The following is a 27,680-nucleotide window of genomic DNA, read 5'->3' as shown; positions in this document are numbered from 1 at the left end:
CATTTAAGTTTTTGCATCACAAAATGTAACGTGAGTGACCACACACTACCGCACAGTAGGTGGCGGCATGTACAAACAAAATGTATGAACGCCATGATACAAAATAAGAAAAGGAAGACGAAGAAACAAGAAGAAAGAGGTTGCCAAAGATTTTTTATAAGTAACCCAAGATAGACAAAAGCCTGTTGTAGCTAAAACAAGCAATGAGGTGGGCAGAGCCAAGAACGAGCTAGCGAGATCTTATTGGCGCGCTCTAGCATGTATTTGCATATTTCCGTTAGGGAAAGCCTATTATGTGAAGTGCGCCGTGTGCAATTTTTATTTTTTTTATTTTATTTCACCTTTATTTAACCAGGTAGGCAAGTTGAGAACAAGTTCTCATTTACAATTGCGACCTGGCCAAGATAAAGCAAAGCAGTTCGACAGATACAACGACACAGAGTTACACATGGAGTAAAACAAACATACAGTCAATAATACAGTATAAACAAGTCTATATACAATGTGAGCAAATGAGGTGAGAAGGGAGGTAAAGGCAAAAAAGGCCATGGTGGCAAAGTAAATACAATATAGCAAGTAAAACACTGGAATGGTAGTTTTGCAATGGAAGAATGTGCAAAGTAGAAATAAAAATAATAACAATAACTCAATTCGCCCTTGCGTTTCTTCTAAAGAAAGCAAAAGGCAAAGTCTACAACACTTAGTCCACTCTGTTCGTAACAGAGTATAGTTTTGAAAACTGTATTGAGATCAACTGTTTCATTGGTGACAAAATTAGAGGAATATCGGCCAAAATCCATCTCGCTCCATCTTCTCCCACTGTCGTCCACTGGGCTTCCAATCATCACCATATTTGTTAGTGAGTGGAAACGCCCAGATGCTTCATATTTATACATCCGGTAAAATATCTGGCTCATTGTTCTATCTGTTATATTACTGCTTGGCTGGGGAAGTGCCACGGTGTCCAACAGAGGTGAACGTTATAGTAGTTTGTGTTGTGACAGTGGTTGTGAGATAGAGTCCGCTGTGCGTTTTATTGTTTGCATTTATTTTCCTTCAAGGATCATTATATGAAAACTCCAATCTGGATCGCAGCGCTAACAACAGGAAGAAGATAGAGGAATTCTCTAGGTCTTCTCGTGACAAACTGGTCCAGTCGAAGAACAAAATGTTCTCCAAATTTACATCGATTCTACAGCACGCAGTCGAGGCGGTGAGTTCTCATTTATGTGGAAGATGTCAAACCTCTGGAAGAAAGGTTCAATCGAGGTCGGGGACAATTGGGCCTAACTGGATGTTCTATTGAAGTTAACCACGTAACTGTTAGCGGATGCCAGCTAGCTTTGGCCAGATATGATCGTAGGTGCTGCTAACGCTAACAGCAGAGGTGTCCAACAAAGCCTAACTAGCTAACGGTAGTTGGCTAGCTAAAACTTTCGTTCTGGTTTCTGGGCTTGTTTCACTTCATATTAAGCAATGCGATTGAAATAATTAGCTAAAGCTGTTAGCTACACTGCCCTGATTATGGCCGGCTTAGCTAACGTTAGCAAGCTAATGTTTACATCTGCAATCTGTAAAAAAAATTTAAAAAATTTAAAGCTTGAAATGGGTATGTTCTAATTGAGTCAACACCACAGAAAACAAATCTAAGTTTAGCTTTCCTAACTAACTACGTTAGCCCAAAGGTCGCCATATAAGTTATTTTTGTCTGTTTGTCTGAAACCTGCTTTGTATACCCCTCTGACTTTTTGACGTTACCATACGGGGTTCCCGTCAAGCGAGAAAGGCTAATTACTTGTTGTGATGTACATGCGAGTCTAGTTAGTCGGCTGCTGAACGTTTTCGTCTGCTTTCAAACGTTAGCAAGGGTTGGATATCTGGTAGATTTCTCCACCCTTGTTGATAAGATGACTTGTCGGTGTTGCGCAAACGAGATTGACTGTACTATATATATATATATATATTACTGTTATAAGACACTACATTTGGGGGCTACAAGAAGTAGGCCGACATGTCCAATGTGCAGAGAGTGAAAAGATCTGCTCAAGCTGATGACAAGTTTGTGCGTCTTGCCTGGTCAAGTGTCTGGTTGCTTTACACACAGACTGGCAGTAGGCTGGTTGCTTTACACACAGACTGGCAGTAGGCCTGTAGTAACATTGCTAAACTAATTAATCAGACACTGGTTAATCAGACAAAATTGTGTGATTAACAGGGTTTTGATTTCTGTTTCTGTTCCAGCTTGCGCCTTCACTGCCCTTGCAGGAGGACTTTGTGTATCACTGGAAAGCCATCACACATTACTACATAGAGACATCAGGTAAGACCAATAAACAACACTTAATAGACATCAAGTACGAGTTTCAAATCACTGTAAACAGACATGGAGTAGAGATATGTTATCAATGATGTGTTACCTGTAACCACAATGTGATTCGAAAGCAATATTTGTTTGTTTATTTCTTCTGTGTCAGATGACAAAGCACCTGTGACAGACACCAACATCCCGTCCCATCTGGAGCAGATGCTGGACATCCTGACGCAGGAGGAGTCAGAGAGAGAGTCTGGAGAGACTGGGCCCTGCATGGAGTACCTGCTGCACCACAAGATCCTAGAGACCCTATTCACCCTGGGCAAGGCCGACGTAAGGGGAACAATGCCCTTTTCACACTATCATGCCAACTCAAACCACACTGAACTGGCTCTGACATTTTTATTTTCTTCACATTGTCCTTTTCAGCAACTTTAGTGGATGTGTAACCAGGCGAGCACAGTACAGCAAGACTTTGCTCAATAGTGAGAAAAAAGTAAAAGACCTCACTGCACTCTGTTGGATAGTTAGCCTATACCAAATCATGTTAGAAAGACCACATCAAGTATGAAAAGTACCATGGTGTTTCTTAATCTATTGGGGTTGTTTTGTCTCCATCAGTGTCCTCCGGGAATGAAGCAGCAGGTTCTGAGTTTTTACACCAAGCTGCTAGGACGCATTCACCAGCCTCTTCTGCCCCACATCAATGTCCATAGACCTGTACAGGTGAGATCCAATACGTTTTACTTTGTAGATATGGATGGTTTTAACACGTGGATGTGTTTACTATGTAGATGTCATTTGTACACTGTTTCAGTGTGAAGTAGTGTGTCTCTCTGGTTGACTCCTCAGAAACTCATCCGTCTGTGTGGAGAGATCCTGGCTGCTCCCACGGAGAACGAGGAGATCCAGTTCCTCTGCATTGTCTGTGCCAAACTAAAGCAGGACCCCTACCTCGTTAACTTCTTCCTGGAGGTAAGTATGATGTCCATAAGATGCTACCATAACAGAGGCAGCAGGGTTGTCTTCATTGGGCACCAAATGCTCTGAAATGGATTCAAATAGAAAGGTACTTACTATCTGTAATTATCAAAAATAAATAAATTTGGCAGATTTTTTTCATGTTGCAAAACGTTTTGTTAGTGTACCCTAATGTAAACGAGTCAGGACGTTTCAGTAAGGAGACTTGAGAGACTGCTGAACTGACGTCACACAGTTTGAATCCTTCAATAGTTTTTTCCCCCCTTGCATCTCCTGGTTCACAGAATAAAGTGAAGAGGCCTGATCCAAAGAGGCCTGGTGTAGAGGGGGTTAGGGAGGACTTGGCTTCACCAGACACAGGTCAGCCCCAGGCAGAGGGACTGGCAGCTGAATCACCTGAGGAGCCCAAGTCTGCTGCTGCCCAGTCCAACAACCACAACTACAACATAGTCACGTCTCTCCTCAACCTCACCAAGAGTCCGGTCAGTACCTCCGCATACCACAGATCTGAGACCAGGTTACTCATACCACACTGATGATTGATATAGTCTGTTTTGATTTGAGGTTGCAGTGGGAATAGTCTTAGTGGTGTTTTTAATGTAGCTTGAACTGTGTTTGTTGTTTGAGTAGCATCTATATTCATGCTTTCCTCTCTGTCTCTCAGGATGGCAGGATAGTGGTGAAGGCATGCGAGGGCCTCATGCTGCTGGTCAGTCTGCCTGAGCCGGCCGCGGCCAAGTGTCTGACGGAGAACACTGAGCTCTGTGAACTCTTGACTGACAGACTGTCAGCCTTCTACAAGGCTCTCCCCATGTCCATGGATCCCCTGGACATTGAGACAGTGGAGTCAGTCAACTGGGGGTGAGGCTTTGCTGTCCACTCCTCATGCTGCCTCTGCTTTGTCAGAGAGACAGTACCTTCAGAAAGTATGCACACCCCTTGAATTTTCCAAATTTTGTTGTTACAGCCTGAATTTAAAATGGATTCAATTTAGATGGTACACCCAGTCACCCCAAATATACAGGCGTCCTTCCTAACTCAGTTGCCGGAGAGGAAGGAAACCGCTCAGGGATTTCACAATGAGGCCAATGTTGACTTTTTAAAACGGTTACAGAGTTTAATGGCTGTTGTAGAACTGAGCATGAATCAACTAAGCTAAATGACAGAGTGAAAAGAAGGATGCCTGTACAGAATACAAATATTCCAAAACAAGCATCCTGTTTGCAATAACGTTTTTAATACAAAGTGTTATGTTTGGGGAAAATCCAACACATCACTGTGTACACATCACTGTTATCTGCTTTCCAACAGACACGAGAAGACATTCACCTTTCAGCAGAACAATAACCTAAAACAAAAGGCCAAATATACACTGGAGTTGCTTACCAAGACAACATTTTAGTGTTCCTGTGTGGCCTAATTGCATTTTTAACTTAAATTGGCCTGAAAATCCATGGTAAGACTTCAAGATTGCTGTCTAGCAATGATCAACAACCAACTTGACAGAGCTTGAAGAATTTTTAAAAGAATGTGCAAATATTGTACAATCCAGGTGTGCAACATTCTTACACTTACTCAGAAAGACTCACAGCAGTAATCGCTGCCTAAGGTGATTATAACGTGTGTGATACTATTATCAATTAGATATTTCTCTTTGATTTTCAATCAATTAGCAAATATGTTTAAAAACATGTTTTCTCTTTGTCATTATGGGGCATTGTGTGTAGATGGTTGAGGGGGAAAATATATTTAATCTATTTTGAATTCAGGCTGTAACACAACAAACTGTGGAATAAGTCCAGGGATATGAATACTTTCTGAAGGCACTGTAATGCTACATATAGTGTGTGTCCAAAATGGCACCCTATTCCCAAATAGTGCACTATTTTTGACCAGGTTCTATTAATCTCGGGAAACCCAGAACTAAAAACTTGTGTAATTCCGTCAGATGTGCCATCATGTTCTGGGGGGAGATGTATGAGAAAAGATACTAACCAGACTAGCGAAGTCTCAACCTCCTAAACGGGAACTCTCAGTCAAAGCATGGGCCAAATGTCCACTTCCGAAATTCGAAAGATGCGAACAACTGCGAAATCATGATTTGTCCAAATGATCAGTGATGAATAAATCAACATTTTCTCATTGGTCATTGCAGTCTGGTGATGGATGCTGCGATGCCAGCCTATGTTACGTGTGTCTGTCCAAGAGAGATTAGGGCACATAGACTACTTTTGAACAGAGCCTCATGGGCTCTGGTCAAAAGTATTGCACTATATGGTTGCGTTTGGGACACATCTGCAGCAATACCCCCTCTCTAAATTAGTATCAGTGAATGGTCTGCCAACGGAAAATTGTAGGAAGTGCATCTTTCCCTTTCAAGACGATTCGATATGTATACATGGGTTCCGATGCAATACAGGAACGATACATTTTAGTTTGAAACTATTCGGTTTGATTAGAGAAAGAATCGATGCGATACGATTCGATGTACTAATATTTGTTGAGGCCCACTGTCATGCCACTCATCCGCTGCCATCACCTCATGTTTCAGCATGATAATGCACGGTCACATGTTCCAAGGATCTGTACACAATTCCTAAAAGCTGAAAATGTCCCAGTTCTTCCTTGGCCTACATACTCAACAGACATGTCACCCGTTGAGCATGTTTGGGATGCTCTGGATCGAAGTGTACGACAGCGTGTTCCAGTTCCAGCCAATTTCCAGCAACTTCACACAACCATTGAAGAGGAGTGGGGCATTCCACTCCATGCCACAATCAACAGCCTGATCAACTTAATGCGAAGAAGACATGTCACGTTGCATGAGGCAAATGCCCAGCATGTGAAATCAATAGGGCCTAATTTATTTATTTCAATGAACTGATTTCCTTATGAACTGTAACTCAGTAAAATCTTTAAAATTGTTGCGTTTATATATTTGTTCAGTATAAATTACAATATGCTGGTGATGGAGCTCATGAGCTGGGCCTCTGTGTATGTCCGTGTAACAAAAATAACATTAGGAACACCTTCCTAATATTGAGTTTCCCTCAGAACATCCTCAATTTGTTGGGGCATGGACTCTACAAGGTGTCGAAAGCGTTCCACAGGGATGCTGCCCCATGTTGACTTCAATGCTTCCCAAAGTTGTCAAGTTGGCTTGATGTCTTTTGGGTGGAGAACCATTTCCCATAATGGTCAAGTGTGAAAAACCCAGCCGCATTGCAGTTCTTGACACACTCAAACTGGTGCGCCTGTCACCTACTACCATACCTTGTTCAAAGGCATTGTCTTGCCCATTCATCCTCTGAATGACACACACAACTATAGAATGAATATGCATCTTGATCAATTAAGAATCGGCATTAGAAAAGTACAATATCTAATTGTGTCTGTTGCAGACTGGATGTGTATAACATGAAGGATGATGCTGCCATCTTCACTGGGAAGCGAGCACTCATCTCCTTCCTATCTTGGCTCGATTACTGCGACCAGCTCATCAAAGAGGCTCAGAAGGTAATGAGCAACACCACTGACTCCCCATCGGCTGGAAGATTCTTTAAATAGTACACCGACCTGTTAGAATTTAATTCAGCAAAAACACAAGATAATACAATTAGCTATATATACAAGACTCACATTACATACATCTATAGTTTTTATATCAAAGTGACTTTGTAGTAATGAAACATTTCTTGGGTCTTGTACCCTAAGACGGCGGCTGCAGTGTTGGCTAAAGCAGTGAGAGAGAGGTTCTTTGTGGCGGTCATGGAGCCCCAGCTGATGCAGACGTAAGTCCCTATTCAGAGGAACACTCATAGGTTCCTCTCTTTGTTTTGAATGTGTATGTATGTCTGCCCCTGACTAGATCCATTGACAATGAAAGATTACAATGTAATTTTGCTGTGTCAGTGGATGACAGTGTCCCTTCTGTCCCCCTTTTAGGTCGGAGGTGGGCATCCTGACCTCCACGGCGTTGCTTAACAGGATCATCCGCCAGGTGACCTCGGAGGCCTTGCTGCAGGACATGGTCTACTTCCTCCTAGGGGAGGAGAAAGGACCAGAGACCCTAGCCAGCATTGCCCAAAACCCCCTCCGACACAGACTCATAGAGCACTGTGACCACCTGTCAGATGAGGTGACCACCGATATTCATGCATAATACACTGTTATCTACACCTTGATACACACACTCTGCCTCTGTTGGTTGGGTTTGACATGGGGACAAATATACTGTATTTTTCCAAGGTGATGCTACGGAAGTAGAGAAGACTGTTTGGTCTCCTATTCAAATCAATGCCCCAGCGTGTTATATTTTAGTGCGAAAGCTGCTCCTTCATGGAACTCTCTGTCAGCGAAGTCTTTTGTCCGGGCACCCGCCAGCCTGGGCGTGCTCTCTCAACCCATTGGCTGAGAAACATCAGGCTGGTGGTTTTGGCAGGGAAACTCTGTTTAACCAGGGTAAAAACAGTTGTATACCTAGTAGCTTTATCATAGTGATATTTCCTATGCTCTGCATTCTCTGCCTTCCTTTTAGACAGAATAAATAAAACCAGGTTGGGTGAATAATTTGGAAAATGTAATCCATAAGCCTACTAATACATCAATGAATGAATGTAAAACATGCACATATTCAATTTAAGAAACAGAGAAACTGAAAGAAAATATACTGCTCAAAAAAATAAAGGGAACACTAAAATAACACATCCTAGATCTGAATGAAATATTCTTATTAAATACTTTTTTCTTTACATAGTTGAATGTGCTAACAACAAAATCACACAAATTATCAGTGGAAATCAAATTTATCAACCCATGGAGGTCTGGATTTGGAGTCACACTCAAAATTAAAGTGGAAAAACACACTACAGGCTGATCCAACTTTGATGTAATGTCCTTAAAACAAGTCAAAATGAGGCTCAGTAGTGTGTGTGGCCTCCACGTGCCTGTGTGACCTCCCTACAACACCTGGGCATGCTCCTGATGAGGTGGCGGATGGTCTCCTGAGGGATCTCCTCCCAGACCTGGACTAAAGCATCCGCCAACTCCTGGACAGTCTGTGGTGTTGGTGGACGGAGCGAGACATGATGTCCCAGATGTGCTCAATTGGATTCAGGTCTGGGGAACGGGCGGGCCAGTCCATAGCATCAATGCCTTCCTCTTGCAGGAACTGCTGACACTCCAGCCACATGAGGTCTAGCATTGTCTTGGATTAGGAGGAATCCAGGGCCAACCACAGGGGTCTGAGGATCTCATCTCGGTACCTAATGGCAGTCAGGCTACCTCTGGCGAGCACATGGAGGGCTGTGCGGCCCCCCAAAGAAGTGCCACCCCACACCATGACTGAACCACCGCCAAACCGGTCATGCTGGTGGATGTTGCAGGCAGCAGAACGTTCTCCACGGTGTCTCCAGACTCTGCCACGTCTGTCACGTGCTCAGTGTGAACCTGCTTTCATCTGTGAAGAGCACAGGGCGCCAGTGGCGAAATTGCCAATCTTGGTGTTCTCGGGCCTCCCGGGTGGCGCAGTGGTTAAGGGCGTTGTACTGCAGCGCCAGCTGTGCCATCAGAGTCCCTGGGTTCGCGCCCAGGCTCTGTCGTAACCGGCCGCGACCGGGAGGTCCGTGGGGTGACGCACAATTGGCCTAGCGTCGTCCGGGTTAGGGAGGGCTTGGTCGGTAGGGATGTCCTTGTCTCATCGCGCACCAGCGACTCCTGTGGCGGGCTGGGCGCAGTGAGTGCTAACCAAGGTTGCCAGGTGCACGGTGTACCCTCCGACACATTGGTGTGGCTGGCTTCCGGGTTGGATGCGCGCTGTGTTAAGAAGCAGTACGGCTGGTTGGGTTGTGTATCGGAGGACGCATGACTTTCAACCTTCATCTCTCCCGAGCCCGTACGGGAGTTGTAGCGATGAGACAAGATAGTAGCTACTACAACAATTGGATACCATGAAATTGGGGAGAAAAAAGGGGTAAAATTAAATTTAAATAAAAAAAATAAAAAAATCTTTGTGTTCTCTGGCAAATGCCAAACGTCCTGCACGGTGTTGGGCTTTAAGCACAACCCACACCAGTGGACGTCGGGCCCTCATACCACCCTCATGGAGTCTGTATCTGACTGTTTGAGCAGACATGCACATTTGTGGCCTGCTGGAGGTCATTTTGCAGGGCTCTGGCAGTGCTCCTCCTGCTCCTCCTTGCACAAAGGCGGAGGTAGCGGTCCTGCTGCTGGGTTGTTGCCCTCCTACGGCCTCCTCCACGTCTCCCGATGTACTGGCCTGTCTCCTGGTAGCGCCTCCATGCTCTGGACACTACGCTGACAGACACAGCAAACCTTCTTGCCACAGCTCGCATTGATGTCCCATCCTGGATGAGCTGCACTACCTGAGCCACTTGTGTGGGTTGTAGACTCCGTCTCATGCTACCGCTAGAGTGAAAGCACCGCCAGCATTCAAAAGTGACCAAAACATCAGCCAGGAAGCATAGGGACTGAGAAGTGGTCTGTGGTCACCACCTGCAGAACCACAACTTTTATTGGGGGTGTCTTGCTAATTGCCTATAATTTCAACCTGTTGTCTATTCCATTTGCACAACAGCATGTGAAATTTATTGTCAATCAGTGTTGCTTCCTAAGTGGACAGTTTGATTTCACAGAAGTGTGATTGACTTGGAGTTACATTGTGTTGTTTAAGTGTTCCCTTTATTTTTTTGAGCAGTGTATATTTCAACCTTGTAAAAATTAATTTTCTTTCAATTTGCACAGGTAGGAAGGTGTCCAGGCAATTGTGAGCTGATAGACCATTAGGCTAGGTGTGAATGTTCGACCCCCCATCGACCCCTTATGAGCCATCAGCGGGACAAAAGTATTGCTCAGTCTATGAGGTGGTTCGCTAATAATGGCAGCACCATTTTATCAAATGTTCATGTTGATATTTCACAGTTGTCATGGGCATACAAATCCAAAACGTTATATGTGATTGCAAAATTGAATGCTTTAACCAAAAGAGTCACTTGCCTTGCATGGTTCTCAATATGCATAGGCTAATAGGGCTTCTTGTTGACTGCACATTGGGTATCCAGCTGTTTAGTCAGGCATAGGGTAGTTTTCAATCATCAGCTGATCCAAGAAATGTTTTTTTTTAATGACCGTCGAGTACTAGCTTGATATTCTGGTTGAAACAGGAATTGTGGGTGATTTTATTATTTTTTTTAGCAAAGAATTGGAAAATATTTTCCACTTGCTGGAGCTGGACCATGTTTTAGACTCACAATTAGTGCCAGCATGCTGCTGTGGACAGTGCCAATAATAATCACAAAAGCCAGCTAGCTGTCTACACAGTAAAACAATATATAGGATTGTGAGTTTGGTGAATTTTCACGCAACTTTGAATTTTAGATTGAGTAAACATATAATTCAATTTGAGAATTTATTCTACCTTATTTGCATATTTCCCAGTGTGCCTTGCCTTGAATGAATTGTAGTTACCACCCATGACTGTTTTTGTTAGCGACAGATGCATTTTTGTTCTATTCAATGACTTTCAGGCCTGTAGCCTTCACTAAATGTGTCATAATAATAATAATAATAATAATAATAATGTATTACATTTGTAAAGAATCAAGTGCTTTTCATTATACATATATCATTATATATGCATAAAATAGAAAAACAAAAATTATGAAATACACTTGAGTATACAGAACATTAGGAAGACCTGCTCTTTCCATGACATGGACTGACCAGGGGAAAGCTACGATCCCTTATTGATGTTATCTGTTACATCCACTTCTATCAGTGTAGATGAAGGGGAGGAGACGGGTTAAAGAAAATTGAGACATGGATAGTGTATGTACGCAATTCAGAGGGTGAATGGGCAAGACAAAATATTGAACTGCCTTTGAATTGGATATTGTAGCAGGTGCCAGGCGCACCCGTTTGTGTGTCAAGAACAGCAACGCTGCTGGTTTTTTAATGCTCAACAGCTTCCCATGTGTAACAAGAATGGTCCACCACCCAAAGGACATGCAGCCAACTTTACACAACTGTAGGAAGCATTGAAGATCCTACAGCACTCAATGCCAAAGCGCTAACCCCAGTCTAAACGCATGTGTCACACGAATGGGCATTACAGGATGTCCAAATTGTCATGAATAAGTTAAGTGCGCTGTCCCTGTATTTTGATGTGTTACCATGACAACTGGCCTTAGACATTGTATCATCATCAGGATAACATAGCCTAAATGCTTTGCCATTATATTTCTTTTCTCATAAAGACCTCGTTGGATTAGAGCCATACCAATCCACATAGCTGCAGGAGGTAGGAGTGCTGGGGGTGCTGCAGCACGGGTCCGAATTTTATAGTCAATTCTTTGAGAAATAGGTAGCCAATGGAGATCAGCAAGGATGGGGTTGATGTGGGCAGACTTTTTTTGTGTCAGAATCCTTGCATCACTGAGTTTGGATGAGCTGTAGTTTATGAATTGAATTTGCAGGCAGGCCCCAAAGTACTCTTCCCATAATCAATTCTGGAGAAAATGAGCTTTTCTGCTTCAGATGTGGTGAGAGAGAGTCTTAGGCGGGAGATGTTCTTCAGATGAAAGAATTACGTTTTACAAATGTGACTAATGTGGTCATTGAAGGAGAGGGCAGGGTCGAATTTCACACCCAAATTAATGATGACTGACGAGAAGGGGATGATGTGGCCATTTATGACAGGGCAGATGCTGCAGGAGTTGATCTACTAGGGGGTGCCTATCAGCATTGCTTCTGTCTTGCTGCTGAGGAGTTGTAGGAAGCTGTTCTGCCTCCAAGATTTTACCTCTTCCAGTCAGTTGGACAATGTTAACAGAGCAGATGTTGTGTCAGGCTTTGTTTTAATGGACACCTTTGTGTCATCTGCGTAGCAGTGGAATTGGACACTTGTCTGAAGATCTGGCCAACTGGGAACATGTAGGAAGAGGATAGGTCCTAACACTGACCCTTTTGGGTCACTGCAAGGGTCTTGCCTCTCCGAGGGTAATGTACTGCATGCGGTTAGAAGTCATCCAGTTTAGGGTGGTCTCACAGATGCCAGTGTGCTCTCGGAGGTGCGATCTACTGTATAAAAAGCCGCACTGAGGTACAGAAGAATCAAGATGGTGGGGGATCCTGTATCTGCAGCCATAAGGATGTCATTGACAACCTTCACCAGGGCTGTCTCAGTACTGTGCATGGGCCTGAAGCCAGACTGAAGCACCTCCATAAAGATGGATAGCACTGAGGTGTGACTGAAGCTGAGATGCCAATATCTTCTCCAGGACTTTACATAAAAATGGTAGGTTGGAAATGGGCCTGTAGTTTGAGAGGTCTTGGTCAAGGGATGATTTCTTGAGGGGTGATGCGATTTTGAACAGTGACGGAACATGCCCAGTGTGGAATGACTTGTTGAACAGGTTGGTTACAAACTGGATGAGAGCAGCTGATCATGTTTTGAACAGTGATGTTGAAATAGGGTCGAGGGTGCCCCTGGTAGTTTAGGTGATTTTGAACACAACAGCAGGTGAGACTAGAGCAAAGTCACTTAGATATGGGTGGTGGGCTTGTAGCCAGTGTGGGTTTGAGGTTGGAGGATACAATGTTCTGTCGGATGGTGTTGATTTTAGCCTTTAACTCAGCAAATTTGTAACATTGTGGCTGTGTGAGGGCCAGAGTCTGTAGGGTGGAGGCGGCGACTGATGGTGGGGAAAATAAATTCCTGAGATTTCCTCTGTTAGGGCTGTGGAAGTCATGAAAGTTTGTCAGCTGGTGGTTGTCAAGCAAATAACTTCTGGTCTCAAGGTAATTGACCGGATTAACATAAACACATTTAGCGGCTCCTGGGTTCCACGTATAGCCTACAAAGCCACTGATTCAACCCTTTTAGAACATTTGAAAAAGTCGAATAAATCCATGTAATATAGCCTACACCACCACAATACATACATACATTTATTTTAGGCAGGTCTAAAGAAACATGATATGAAGAAAATGTAGTCTATTTCAGAACAGAATAGCATACTCGGAGTTGTCCGTATGTTAGGCCCTGATCTGGCTATGCAGTATGGCTGTGGGTTACACTAGTTCATTTAGCAGAAAAGATTTGCTTAGAATTCTATGGTGTTATTTTATATTATTATATTATGAAGAATACAATTGAGATATATATAATATTCTCCAAAGGATTTGAGGGTGTGCGCACATGCGGCTATTCTGTGTTGAGCAGTTAACAAAGAAACTGGTACACCTATATGCTTAATTTAGAGTTATTTATGTAACTTTAGTTGTGATACAAACGTTGGACTATATGTTTTGATTTTGAATACATTCTAACACTGCATGATGCAACTCTAATGATGATTTGGATAAATGTGCATGACGGGCATGGGCTCTGCTTTGTTTCTTGCACAGTTCATCAGTCTCACATTCACAATTTGAGAAGCACTTGATAATGCCTTGAATTTCCCGGCTGCATCCCCATTGTGTGGCCTTGGGCTGAATATAATAATTATAATTTCCTTCTCCAGGCTGCGTGCCGAAGCACCTCACTCACATGGCTCTCCTTCACGTGATCAGGTCTTTTTTCACAGGCTACAAGTGAAGACACACAACTGCGCGTCCTTATCCAATTATTAGGCGCATATTGGAAGAACTGTCTACATTAACTTTTCGTCAGCCAACAAGATGAGTAGGCCTAACGAACAGCAAAAGCACTAGTCTGTCAACTGTCGACTATCCCCCATAGTACTAAAGTTGACCTATTCTGTGCAAGAAATCCAATATTCCAAATATTCCAGGTGTGTAATGCGATAGATCCAAAATTAATACAACCACTAGCATCCAAAAAAACTGTTTTAAGCAATGAGCCTGATGCAACGGATGAGAAAGTGTAGCTTAAAATGTTGATGAACTATTAGGTCATTTCTTCACATTATAAGTGCAGCAATGCGCACACGGCAGTAGGATATAAGTGAAAATCTTCCATTAGCTCGAAAACACCATTCTCAAAAGTGACCACAAGTGAGATTATGCATGTATTGCTTTTATTATAAAGGTGCATTTTTATGGTGAAAATTATCTTCTCCAAAAATTAAACTCGTGCTGCGCTGCGTATGTCTGACAGGCTCTACACCTGTTGTAAAGTGGATTAATGGGCTTCATTTTAACCTGTCTAGGACTCGCCAATGAAATTGCAGGGCGCCAAATTCAATCAACAGAGATCTCATAATTCAATTGTTTCAAACATACAAGTATTAGACACCATTTTTAAAGAAACATTCTCCTTAATCCAACCACAGTTTCCGATTTCAAAAAAGCTTTTCGGCGAAAGCAGAACATATCATTATGTTAGGTCAGCAACTAGTCACAAGGCATACAGCGATTTTCCAACCAAAGAGAGCAGTCACAAAAAGCAGAAATAGAGAAAATGAATCACTAACCTTTGATATTCTTCATCAGATGACACTCCCGGGACAACATGTCACACAATACATGTATGTTTTGTTTGATCAAGTTCATATTTATTTCCAAAAACCTCAGTTTACATTTGGCTTTGCCTCCAAAACATCCTGTAAATTTGCAGAGAGCCACATATATTTACAGAAATACTCATAATAAACATTGATAAAAGATACAAGTGTTATTCACAGATTTAAAGATATACTTCTTCTTAATGCAACCGCTGTGTCAGATTTTTTTTTTTAAACGGAGTACAGCGATCAGAGACCAAAACAACCCAAAAAGATATCCACCATTTTGGAGTCAACATAAGTCAGAAATAGCATTATAAATATTCACTTATCTTTGATGATCTTCATCAGAATGCACTCCCATGAATCCCAGTTCCACAATAAATGTTTGATTTGTTCCATAAAGTCCATAATTTATGTCCAAATAACTCCTTTTGGTTTGCGTGTTCAGTACACAATCTAAACTCACGACTTGCGGCCAGGTCCAGGCAAAAGTTCAGACAATAAGTAACATTACAGTCTGTAGAAACATGTCAAACGATGTATAGAATCAATCTTTAGGATGTTTTTATCATAAATCTTCAATAATGTTCCAACCGGAGAATTCCTTTGTCTTCAGAAAAGCAATGGAACGCGAGCTACCTCTCATGTGAATGCGCATGACCAGCTCGTGGCAATCTACCAGACCACTGACTCAAAGAGCCCTTATGAGCCCCTCCTTTAGATTAGAAGCCTCAAACAAGTTTCTAAAGACTGTTGACATCTAGTGGAAGTCGTAGGAAGTGCAAAATGACACTGTGTATTTGATAGGCCAAGAGTAAAAATTTAAAAAAACTACAAACCTCAGATTTCCCACTTCCTGGTTGGATTTTTCGTTTGCCATATGATTTCTGTTTATACTCACAGACGTCATTCAAACAGTTTTAGAAGCTTCAGTGTTTTCTATCCAAATATACTAATAATATGCATATATTAGCAACTGGGACTGAGGAGCAGGCAGTTTACTCTGGGCATGCTTTTTATCCAAACGTGAAAATGCTTCCCCCTAGCCATAAGAAGTTATTTGGCCACTTTAGTTGTGATACAAACCATATGAAAATATATAGGCCTATGGGCTAGGCTAAATGAGGTGTGCGACTATGATTTGAAAAAGTTCCTTGCCTTTGCTGGGCATCATTCACAAGTGATAATACAATGCAGTCGGAAAGTATTCAAACCACTTCACTTTTTCCACCTTTTGTTACGTTACAGGCTTATATTGAAATGGATTAAATCAATACAAATCCTCATCGATCTCCGCATGTGTGGTTCCCACCGTGAAGCAGGGAGCAGGAGATGTGGGGGTGATTTTTATTTAGAATTCAAGGCACACTTAACCAGCATGGCTACCACAGCATTCTGCAGAGATACTCCATCCCATCTGGTTTGAGCTTAGTGGGACTATCATTTGTTTTTCAACAGGACAATGACCCAAAAACACACCTCCAGGCTGTGTAAGGGCTATTTGAACAAGGAGAGTGATGGAAAGCATTCCAGGTGAAGCTGGTTGAGAGAATGCCAAGAGTGTGCAAAGCTGTCAAAGCAAAGGCTGGCTACTTTGAAGAATCTCAAAAAATAAAATATATTTTTGATTTGTTTAACACTTTTTTTGGTTACTACATGATTCCATATGTGTGTTATGTCATAGTTTTGATGTCTTCACTATTATTCTACAATGTAGAAAATAGTGAAAATTTAAAATAAACTTGAATGAGTAGGTGTTCTAAATCTTTTGACTAGTACTGTATGTAAATGTTATTAAGTAAAAAAATATATATATATATGTAGTTGCAAAAATATCAACTTTTTTACCGTATTGTGTGTAGATTGATGAAGGGGGGGAAACAATTGAGTATGTTTTGGAAAAAGGCTGTAACATAACAAAATGGGGAAAAAGTCAAGCGGTCTGTATACTTTCCGACTGCACTGTACATTTTACATTTGAATCATTTGGTAGACGCTCTTATCCAATTACATTTGACTTCAGTAACGTTCATAGCTGACTCCACCTATTTATACATTTTTGTAATACAGTAGTAGCCTACATGGTTGTTGTAACTAATACGGGCTGATATTGATCACAAAGGATGGCTGGCCCAGCGGCCGCTTGAGAACTCTCAGCTAGAGCACGTCTTGCCTGGGTTTGTTTACAAATAAGTAAAATTGTCACCCTGACACAAATGACATGAGTCTTGCTTTAAACTGTTAAAATGACACCCAGAAGTGACCGCGTGTCCTGCGTTAAATTTGTCTCACAAACTCACTGTTGAAACTCAGTTCCTTCCTTTGTGTGCTCATAGCTTTCAAATATGTTTCCCACAGATCAGCATCATGACCCTGCGTCTGTTTGAGCAGCTGATCCAGAAGCCCAACCAGCACATCCTCCACAGTCTGATGCTACGCAGCCTGGAGGAGAGGAACTACCTGGAGAACAAGCCCCAGGAGGAGAGGGAGCCCGTGGAGAACGGCCAGCCCCACGACTTCATGTAAGGGATCCCTCTGCAGAGTCTGTCCTCTGGCTGCAAAGGCTCTGGGGTTCTAACTATATAACTGCATTCAGAATTGTAGTGGAAATAAAATGGATAAAAAGTGTATTCCCTCATTAGGTGCCACAATACACAATACTTCACAGATGGTGTGTCTGTAACTTGGAACCATGAATTAAATGGCAATGCACTACAACAACCACAAAAAGTAACTTGAGTATAGCAATCATGGAATTCCGAATATGAAATGGTTCCTCAGTATGTTGGGGCCTAGTCCTTTGTGACAGATTAAGAATTCACTGGCTTGGCCAGCGCGCATGATGTGAGATTTTGTTCTGGGGGCTGAGATTAGTAGGGGCAACTAATGCAAATTCCATGGAATATCACTCCTTAATGAATTCTGCCTATTCTTTTTTCAATCTGTTCACATTAAGACAGACACACAACCCTAATAAAACAGATTTCATATCTGTGTGAACTACTGTCTCTTTAAATTAGAAAATGCAATACCCACGCCTAGTATCCAAACATTAGGTTGAAATCCAACAATATGAAAGCATACAAGCATATTTTCAGAGACTCCTCCTTTTGATGTAAAATCACTAAGCTTATTGTAACCAATTACCTTAGTGATGTAAAATGTAATGGAATGCATTTTACATTGAATCTGCCAATGGATGTTTTGTTATGTCTTTCAGAGACCTTGAAGAGGACCCTCTGTTTGTCGACGACTTCTCTCCAGAGAACAGGTTGTCCAGCCCTGATTGGTTGAGCAACTCCCCAACACACAGTCCTTACCACGCTAAGCCTGATGGAAAGACAGAGGTCCACAAGATTGTAAACAGGTACACAGTATTTCCTAGGAAACATGTGCCTTGTTACATATTTTAAACTTTTAGGAAGTAAGATACCTGCATCATGTAACCCTATAATGTTTTCATTATGTTTGCTTCAGTTTCCTGTGTTTGGTGCCTGATGAAGCCAAATCCTCGTCTCATGTGGAGGGAACGGGTTATGACACCTACCTAAGAGACGCACACAGACAGGTGAGTTCTCCAGGTCTCATGTTCTCTAGCTTCTAATTCACTGAACTCAATAGAGATCTGGGTTGTGTTCATTACCTTTTTTAAAAATTTAACTAGGCAAGTCAGTTAAGAACAAATTCTAATTTTCAATGACTGCCTATGAACAGTGGGTTAACTGCCTGTTCAGGGGCAGAACGACAGATTTGTACCTTGTCAGCTCGGGGGTTTGAACTTGCAACCTTCCGGTTACTAGTCCAACGCTCTAACCACTAGGCTACCCTGCCGTTAGGGTACACCGTTGGAAACCGTTTTGCACGTGTTTCTTATTGTTCTTATATAAGTTCAAATAGTATCTCCCTGTGTCACTCGGTTTTGAACTGTTTGCTTCTGATTCGAGCCTACTGAACACGACCATGGATCTCTGATTTGTTACGAACACTGAATGGATGGCATGTTGTCTACCCAATGTCATAACTCAACATCATCATTGTCCTCATCTTTTCTTAGTTCAGGGACTACTGTGGGATCTGTCAGAGATGGGACTGGCGCGGCACCCCCAAGGCCATGGAGAAGTGTGACCTGGACAGTCCCTTCTTCGAGGGCCACTTCCTCAAAGTCCTCTTTGACAGAATGGGCCGTATTTTGGATCAGGTGAGTTTGAAGTCAAGGAAAGATCTCAGATTTCCAGAAGATTCTCCGTTAAAAGTGCTTCTTAGTCCAAAACTAGGTTTAATCTGTGTCAGGAAAACCGGCCCAGAATGTTCAGACAGGGTATCAATTGGATTAAATACTTAAATCTGCTTTGTGAGTTTAGCGATATTGTGGTAATCTTGACTCATCATGGTGTACCTGAGCTCACTGACTGTCCTTTCTCTGTCCTCCAGCCTTATGATGTGAACCTGCATGTGACGTCAGTGCTGTCCAAGCTGTCTCTGTTACCCCACCCACACATTCATGAGTACCTGCTGGATCCCTACATCAACCTGGGCCCCGGCTGCAGGTCCCTCTTCTCCGTCATCGTCAGGGTATGTTGAGGAATCAACATGAGCAGATACTCAGATACCCTCTATTGATCTCTCATGAATTGATATTGAAGTGATTGTAGTAAGGTAGTTAAGGTTGTGGGCCTATGGAGGAACAATCTTTGTTGAGTATAGTCAATCTTGAGTATCAATTTAGTTAGGGCAATTATGTTATAGTCACGTTTATGTAAACATAACAATTTCCTCAGTCAAGTTTCCAACCATTTTATGCAAGTAAAGTACATGTTGGATAAAGAATGTTATGACAGGCCTGATGGAAACATTTTCCGGTCGACTTTCCAAATGTCGACAACTAAATATGCGAGACAAGGTATCTGTAAAATTAATTCATGTGAGAAATGTTGGTGGAAACGCTTTTATGCGCAAATATGTATATAACGACCATCATATCAAAGTAAACTTGGAGTCACGCAGTGACGTTGTGTGGTGCTCCCACTACGAGTCGGAAAAGCATGCAGTTTTATCAAGCTACAAATTAAATAAGTTACGATGAACTTCACAGGGTGGTGAAAGTGCAAGGTAATGAGCTTGATGCTCCTTTCCAATCAACATTGAGGGTCTTATTCTGGTGACCTGACAAATAAAAACGATCTCATCATAATAATCTCATCATGTAGGCTATACGTGCTCTCTAGCCATTACTGTACCTGTGAGCTGTTGGCTACTAGATAACGCAAAACATTTTTTGTTGTTGTGAGGAAACCACTCGGTAGAGTTGAAAATGCAATGGAAACCCATTTAAGCTGTGTTTTTTATTTGGCACATGGGAATTTAACTGCAAAAGGTGTTTTCTATGTACTACGTCGTCACACAGCCCCTTCTTTCTGCAACAAGTCAGTTTGATGGAAACCTCTGGTGGGAAAATGTGCATATTGTTTTTATGCTTATTTTAGAATATTCGCATGACAATCTCTTGCCAATTGGATGGAAACCCAGCTATTGTCAGTATTGAACCAGCTCTGAGCCTTTTTATACTGTAACACTGATTTGCCCCTGTGCATTTCACTCTTGTCAGGTGGTTGGGGACCTCATGTTGAGGATTCAGCGCATCCCAGACTTCACACCCAAACTCCTGCTGGTAAGAAAGAGACTGCTTGGCCTCGAACCAGAGGGTCTGAAGTAAGTACTCTGTGAAAGGTTTATGTACTCCACAAAAGATAGTAAGATGTGTTGAATTCAGGTAGAAAAGATATGTTTAAGTCAGGTAGCTACTAGCCAGATGTATTTAATTTGAAGTGGATGTGTTAAGGATTTTTTCTGCCATTTAAACCCTTGGGTGGGCCACCTAAGCGGGCTGCCTAAGTATGTACATGCAGTGTCTTCGGAAAGTATTCAGAACCCTTCACTTTTTCCACATTTTGTTACATTACAGCTTTATTCTAAAATGGATTAAAAAAAAAGAATAATCAATTTACACACAATATCCCAGAATGACAAAGTGAAAACAGGATTAAATATAAATACACATTCATAAGTTTGAGGTCACTTAGAAATGTCCTTGTTTTTGAAAGAAAAGCACATTTTTTTTTGTCCATTGAAATAACATCAAATTGATCAGAAATACAGTGTGGGCATTGTTAATGTTGTAAATGACTATTGTAGCTGGAAACGGCAGATTTTTATGGAATATCTACATAGGCGTACAGAGGCCCATTATCAGCAACAATCCTTCCTGCGTTCCAATGGCACGTTGTTAGCTAATCCAAATTTATAATATTAAAACACTTTTTCAATTATGTTAGCATAGCTAAAAACTGTTGTGCTGAATTAAAGAAGCAATAAAATGGGCCTTTAGACTAGTAGAGTATCTGGAGCATCAGCATTTGGGTTTGATTACAGGCTCAAAATGGCCAGAAACAAAGAACTTTCTTCTGAAATTCGTCAGTCTATTCTTGTTCTGAGAAATGAAGGCTATTCCATGCGAGAAATTGCCAAGGAACTGAAGATCTCATACAAAGCTATGTACTACTCCCTTCACAGAACAGCACAACCAGAATAGAAAGAGGAGTGGGAGGTCCCGGTGCACAACTGAGCAGGACACAAGTACATTAGAGTGTCTAGTTTGAGAAACAGACGCTTCACAAGTCCTCAACTGGCAGCTTCATTAAATAGTTACCCTCAACGTCAACAGTGAAGAGGTGACTCCGGGATGCTGGCCTTCTAGGCAGAGTTCCTCTGTCCAGTGTCTGTATTCTTTTGCACATCTTAATATTTTATTTTTATTGGCCGGTCTGAGATATGGCTTTGTCTTTGCAACTCTGCCGAGACTTTCTTCTTTAATCAGGACAACAGTTTTCAGCTGTGCTACCATAATTGCAAAATGGTTTTCTAATGATCAATTAGCCTTTTAAAATGATAAACTTTGATTAGCTAACATAACGTGCCATTGGAACACAGGAGTGATGGTTGCTGATAATGGGCCTCTGTACGCCTATGTAGATATTCCATTAAAAAATCTGCGGTTTCCAGCTACAATAGTCATTTACAACATTAACACGGATCAATTTAACCCCTTGCCTCTACTTGGGACGCTTGCGTCCCAACTAGAGCTCTGGAAATGCAAATGCGCTACGCTAAATGCTAATAGTATTAGTTAAAACTCAAAAGTTCATTAAAATACACATGCAGGGTATCAAATTAAAGCTCCACTCGTTGTGAATCCAGGCAACAAGTCAGATTTTTAAAATGCTTTTCGGCGACAGCATGAGAAGCTATTATCTGATAGCATGCACCAATACACTACAACACAAAAGCACAGCAGGGGACGTAAACAAAATAATTAGCATTTCGGCGTTACACAAACCGCACAATAAAATAGAAAACAGTCATTACCTTTCACCATCTTCTTTGTTGGCACTCCTAGATGTCCCATAAACACTATTGGGTCTTTATTTCGATTAAATCGGGCCATATAAAGCCAAGATATCGTTATATGTAGACTGTGTGATAAACGAAAAAAACAGCGATTTCACAACGTAACGTCATTTTTTAAAATTCAAAAAGTAGACGATAAACTTTCACAAAACACTTCGAAATACGTTTGTAATGCTACTTTAGGTATTAGTAAACGTTAATAAGCGATAAAAATCATCCATAGGCGATGTAGAAATCATTAGCTGTCGTCTTGGAAAAAATTTCAGGAGAGAGCTCTTCCGGAATGATCTGGGCGGAGACCGGAGGTAAGTCGTGCCCCTCTTTCGGTTCAACCAAGAATCAAAGATGATTCAATTCACAAGACCCCATCATCAACATGGGGATGCTGTGGGAGTTGAATGCTCGGTCTTATCTAATTCGACTCACTGTTAACAATTGCTGGAAGTGGCGCAAGGATATTTATTTCCATTTTCTGTGATCAGGTTTTCCTGCGCTTTCCGATGTAACGCACGTTATGTAATAGCCACAGTCGTGATTTAACCAGTTTTAAAAACGTCCGAGGGTTTCCTATCCACACATTCTAACCATATGAACGTACTATATTCCTGGCATGAGTAGCAGGGCGCTGAAATGTTGCGCGATTTTTAACAAAATGTTCAAAAAAGTAGAGGGTCGACTGAAGAGGTTAATGTTATTTTAATGTATAAAAAGTGTGCTTTTCTTTCAAAAACAAGGACATTTCTAAGTAACCCCAAACTTTTGAACGGTAGTATAGACATGTGTATATACACAGTTGAAGTCGGAAATTGACATACACCTTAGCCAAATACATTTAAAATCAGTTTTTCACAATTCCTGACATTTAATCCTAGTAAAAATTCCCTGTCTTAGGTCAGTTAGGATTACCACTTTATTTTAAGAATGTGAAATGTCAGAATAATAGTAGAGTAGTAGAATAATAGTAGAGAATGAATTTATTTCAGATTCATTTATTTCATCACATTCCCAGTGGGTCAGAAGTTTACATACTCAATTTTTTAATTTTTTTACCTTTATTTAACTAGGCAAGTCAGTTAAGAACAAATTCTTATTTTCAATGACGGCCTAGGAACAGTGGGTTAACTGCCTGTTCAGGGGCAGAACGACAGATTTGTACCCTTGTCAGCTCGGGGATTTGAACTTGCAACCTTCCGGTTATTAGTCCAACGCTCTAACCACTAGGCTCTAACCACTGCTGACAGCATTCCCCAACCCTCAACCAACCCCTGTCCCTTCCCCTTTTCTGTGTAGCATTGGCCACATAAACACATTTTAGGCCTAGTTCAGGTAGACTGAAGTATTTGATTGAAGGGGATGTGTTGAAATTTGACACTGTGCCTGCCTGGTCTTTCCCATGTAGCATCGACCACATGACCCTGCTGGAGGGGGTGATTGTACTGGAGGAGTTCTGCAAGGAGCTGGCTGCCATTGCCTTTGTCAAGTTCCACGCGTCTGCCTCCACCTCCCCCTAATCCAACCGGCCAGATAGGCCAGGACTGGGGTGGGGTGGGGAGGGGAGTGCGGGCAGGGAGAGGACAGGATCAACAAACGACTGGTTACTTTCCACTGGTCATCCCTAAAATCGATTGTGCCCCAAAGACATACTGTAAGCAGGATATGTTTCATCAAATGTCTTGGGACTACAGATAAAGCATTTTGCCCCACGCCCTAACCAGAACAACAGTAAGGCTGGCAATCCGGGGCTAGAGGCTTTCAGGGTGAGGAAGAGGATGTGTGGATGGATGCGGTAGGAGAGGGGACATTCTCAAGATGGTTTGAGCTGGGCAAGGCCTGCAGAGTCCCTGCGTGCTCTCTCTCTCTCTCTCTCTCGCCTTTCTCTGTCTTTCTCGCCAACCTAAACAAATATGATCACCCCTTCACTATGTGTGTCATAGGGAGAGAAATGTTTTTTCTGTATGTGTGTATTAATTTAATTTTTTTTCATACTCTGCTGTTTGTAAGCGTCAATGCCTTAGTGTTGGATTATTACGCCTTTTCAGTCACTCTTTCAGGAGGTTGTTTGTTTCCTAGTGAAACATTTTATCTTTAGCCCACATCTCTAATATATTCTTCTTCTGTCAGATTATCAATGTCAAATCACAAAAAATCTGTGGACAAGATAGCCCCTCTAATTAGCACCCAAATTGCTTACCAAAATCAGGTAATTCACCCGATTCGTTAAAAAGAAAAGTACATACAATACAATGTAAAATGTTCTTATTTAACAAACAAAAAAAATTATGAAGTTCACTGTAGTGTCTGAGATAATAAGATTACTAGTCACGGTGTGGCAGAAGTGGAAAGTCCCTGTATTTATTTTCAGTTTCTTTCGGGTTGCCTTTTTAACTGTCAGATATGCATTTTTAAAGAAAGAAAACCATTTTTAACCAATTTAATAGACAAGGAACTCAATGCAACTTAATTTGCAGAAAATGTGTGAAGTTTTGAATTGTCCCTGACTAGTAAACTCCACTGTGGAGATGTTCGTGTTAACATTGCTCAGGCTACCTACCTAACCATGTCAATGGTTGTGTATTTCTCATTGTTTGCACCGTCAACCTCACTAGCAATGGGATAACATTATAGAGTAATGTGACATCACATTTTGTAGAATGTGGATCCTGAAAAACAAACTGGATTTGGACATGGACTTCTATGTACATTTGCACTCGTTACATATATCAGAATCTTTGCTTTCTTTTCGGACCTTCGTCGGCTTTTGAGGAAAGTGACGCCGCATTTCTTCTTCTTTTGCCTCTGTGACAATGTTATCGTTTAATACAGTAATCATTATTGCCGTTTCAAAATGTACTCTGCTACATTGTACACTTATGTTGTCTTTTAATTTGTACTAGTGTAGAGGCATGGCCATCTTTCAGCGATATTACATGGAACACATTTTCTACGTGTTATTCATTACTTGTTTATTTATAGGAGGTCATCTTAATTTTGGGATTGGGAGGTCCTCAAAGGGGTCCTATTACATAAATAATTCTGTCTTTGTTAGCTTACATTGTGGCATGTAGGCCTACATGTAAATGTATGGGAACACAGTACATGAATTTGATATGTTCCTTCGTAAGCTACCATTTTATAAATGCAATTGTATACACACAGTTTGTTTCCATAAGAGGTATTTCATTTACCAAGAGTATTGTTTTCCAGCATGATCTTTGATGATGCAGAGGAAAGGACTCTGTCCTTAATGTAAAAAAATATATATAATGATGGAGGACACTATTGTGTGTGTGCTGTGTAGATTAGAAGATCGTGTAACCAGGGTTCGTTGCAAGTACCTGTTGGAGTAATTTTGTGGAGGTTGGACACTTACACTTAATTATTTTAATCGGTCTGAATTAGGGAACTACATGACATAACCGGTGCTGGGGATGTGTTGCTTGCCTGAACGCTTTGGGTTTGTACATGGATGGTGCCCAGTGTGTGTGTGGTTGTGTTATAGGGGATGAGTGTGTCTGTGTGAATGCTTGCTGTAGTACGCAGACTGGATGAATCTCCATGAGGTCAGGAGTTTGAAATACTCCATATTAGCCGGGACACTGAACTTAGTGGCTGGAGCTGTTGTTCCTGCTAAGTTGACATAGCAAGTTGGCTTCTGGTTGTCTACCCTATACAGCACCTGGGGGAATATGTCACAAAATAGGATCAACTTGTTAGCCAACTAACTTATTTGAATGTTCTGGATAACTTTCTAGGAAGATATGGACATCTGATTGATTCCACGAACAACCCATTTGACCGTTTTAGCTGTTATTTCATTTTGATTAAAGTTAAGCTGTCTACCTTGGTTGTCCTGCATTGTAGTATCCCCCGCTGGCCTAATTATGCAAATGTTTGCATGAAATCAGATTTGCACATGGTCTTCATTCTTGTTCATATGTTGTACATATACCAATACTAAAAAGCTTTTTTAGTTTTTGATTTTTTTGTTTATCATGAACTCCAAAAAAATATTAGGATGCACCTTTCAGGAGTGACTTGTCTACTTTAATGGATGAAAAACATTTTTTTATTCTTAATCATGCACATTTTGTGATCAACGTTTCCAACCTTTCTGTACCTGTGTATATAGGCTATACGTGTACAATAGTAATATTTGCCAGGTGTAAATGCATGCATATCATTTATTGTAATTATGAAAGCAGCATCTCTCTCTCTCCTAGCCTAGTACCAGATCTGTTTGTGTCTTCTGGCCCAACTCCATTGTCACACTAATGACCATAGGAGTTAGGAAGACTGCACAAACATCAGTGACCAGGCTCCCTTCCCATCCACGATGATTTCTTAGCAGTCAGCACTTTGCTCCTCTTCTGAAGGAAACAAGGAAATACAATGATGCCTTACTTCACACCGTGACATTAATGGTTTCACTGCTTGGCTTGGGTTTGTTTGTCACACATTGGATGCTCTATTTGTGAAAGGCATACATACGGGGGCTTGTATTTCCTTGTCTGCGTGCAAGAGTCTAGTATTCAAAAAATCTGATGCCAAGTTTATTTTCCTGTTCTGTATCCGCTTAGACCAATCACTGTATATCTTTGGTAAAACATGTTTGCTGCATTTAATTGTTAACCTAAAACTGGGTGTGAAATGGGTTACCTTTTTGGACTTTTTCTTGACCAGTATGATTTATTATGTGATTAGTGCAATGGTATTTAAATGTAATATTAAGTTGCATGCTCATTCCTCATCATCGCCTCTTGATGCTTATGATCAGTGTCTCGAAAATAACTATCGCCGACAGGGTGGGTTCTTTTCTGCAGTTTCTCTCATACACTCAGGGGCATCACGTTTTCATTCTCATCTGCCATTTCTGGTTTATGCGTGCTACTTTTCGGTGTGTGTGAGAAATCATACAGGACATTATGGCTTTGTTTAACATCTTCCGTCCCCAATAAAAATACAGCTTTATTCATCAAGTTGTTTGGTTGTTATTGTTGAATCAAATTTAACAAATTGGATTATGGACAAAATGCATTGGAAGGTTTAATTTGTTTTTATTACAAAAGTTTTGTACATGGTTACGTTTAGATACGAAAACAAAACTGCACAAAATAACCATTTTATATTTTTACCATGACTGCACTTCCATTTATTCATCTCCTTTTTTTTTGTTCTTTTTTTTTTGTTGTTATCCATTAGAAGAATCTGAGATAACAAGTGACAACTTCTAACCCACAAGACTTTGGCTGGGATTCCATCCAAAACCTCAATATAGCGCGCTTGACATGAAAGAATTTCCAATTAAGCGGTCGAAATCTGAACGGCTGATCTTGAATGTGATCTCCGCAACATTGCCTTTAAAAGACGCAATGTCTACAAACATGATCGGCTTGAATCTTGGCCTTTGATTGCAAATTAAAAAAATAAAAAGCATTGCA

General features: G+C 41.4%; 1 protein-coding gene across 1 annotated transcript; it reads left to right on the top strand.

Annotated features, from left to right (window-relative positions):
* The first annotated feature begins 918 nt into the window (after window positions 1-918).
* On the top strand, window positions 919-27,214 carry fhip2a (FHF complex subunit HOOK interacting protein 2). The gene is made up of 17 exons (XM_029669998.2): window positions 919-1,213; window positions 2,242-2,320; window positions 2,475-2,644; window positions 2,933-3,037; window positions 3,164-3,286; window positions 3,577-3,774; window positions 3,957-4,153; window positions 6,694-6,808; window positions 7,007-7,083; window positions 7,238-7,430; window positions 17,137-17,300; window positions 17,999-18,145; window positions 18,256-18,346; window positions 18,833-18,976; window positions 19,210-19,350; window positions 20,384-20,487; window positions 23,642-27,214. The coding sequence occupies exons 1-17, from the start codon at window positions 1,169-1,171 to the stop codon at window positions 23,751-23,753; spliced, it is 2,205 nt and encodes a 734-aa protein (XP_029525858.1). The 5' UTR covers window positions 919-1,168; the 3' UTR covers window positions 23,754-27,214.
* Window positions 27,215-27,680: the final 466 nt, after the last annotated feature.

Source organism: Oncorhynchus nerka, linkage group LG10 (genome assembly GCF_034236695.1).
Source record: "Oncorhynchus nerka isolate Pitt River linkage group LG10, Oner_Uvic_2.0, whole genome shotgun sequence".
Classification (NCBI taxonomy): domain Eukaryota; kingdom Metazoa; phylum Chordata; class Actinopteri; order Salmoniformes; family Salmonidae; genus Oncorhynchus; species Oncorhynchus nerka.
This window is presented reverse-complemented; position numbering and strand designations above follow the sequence as displayed.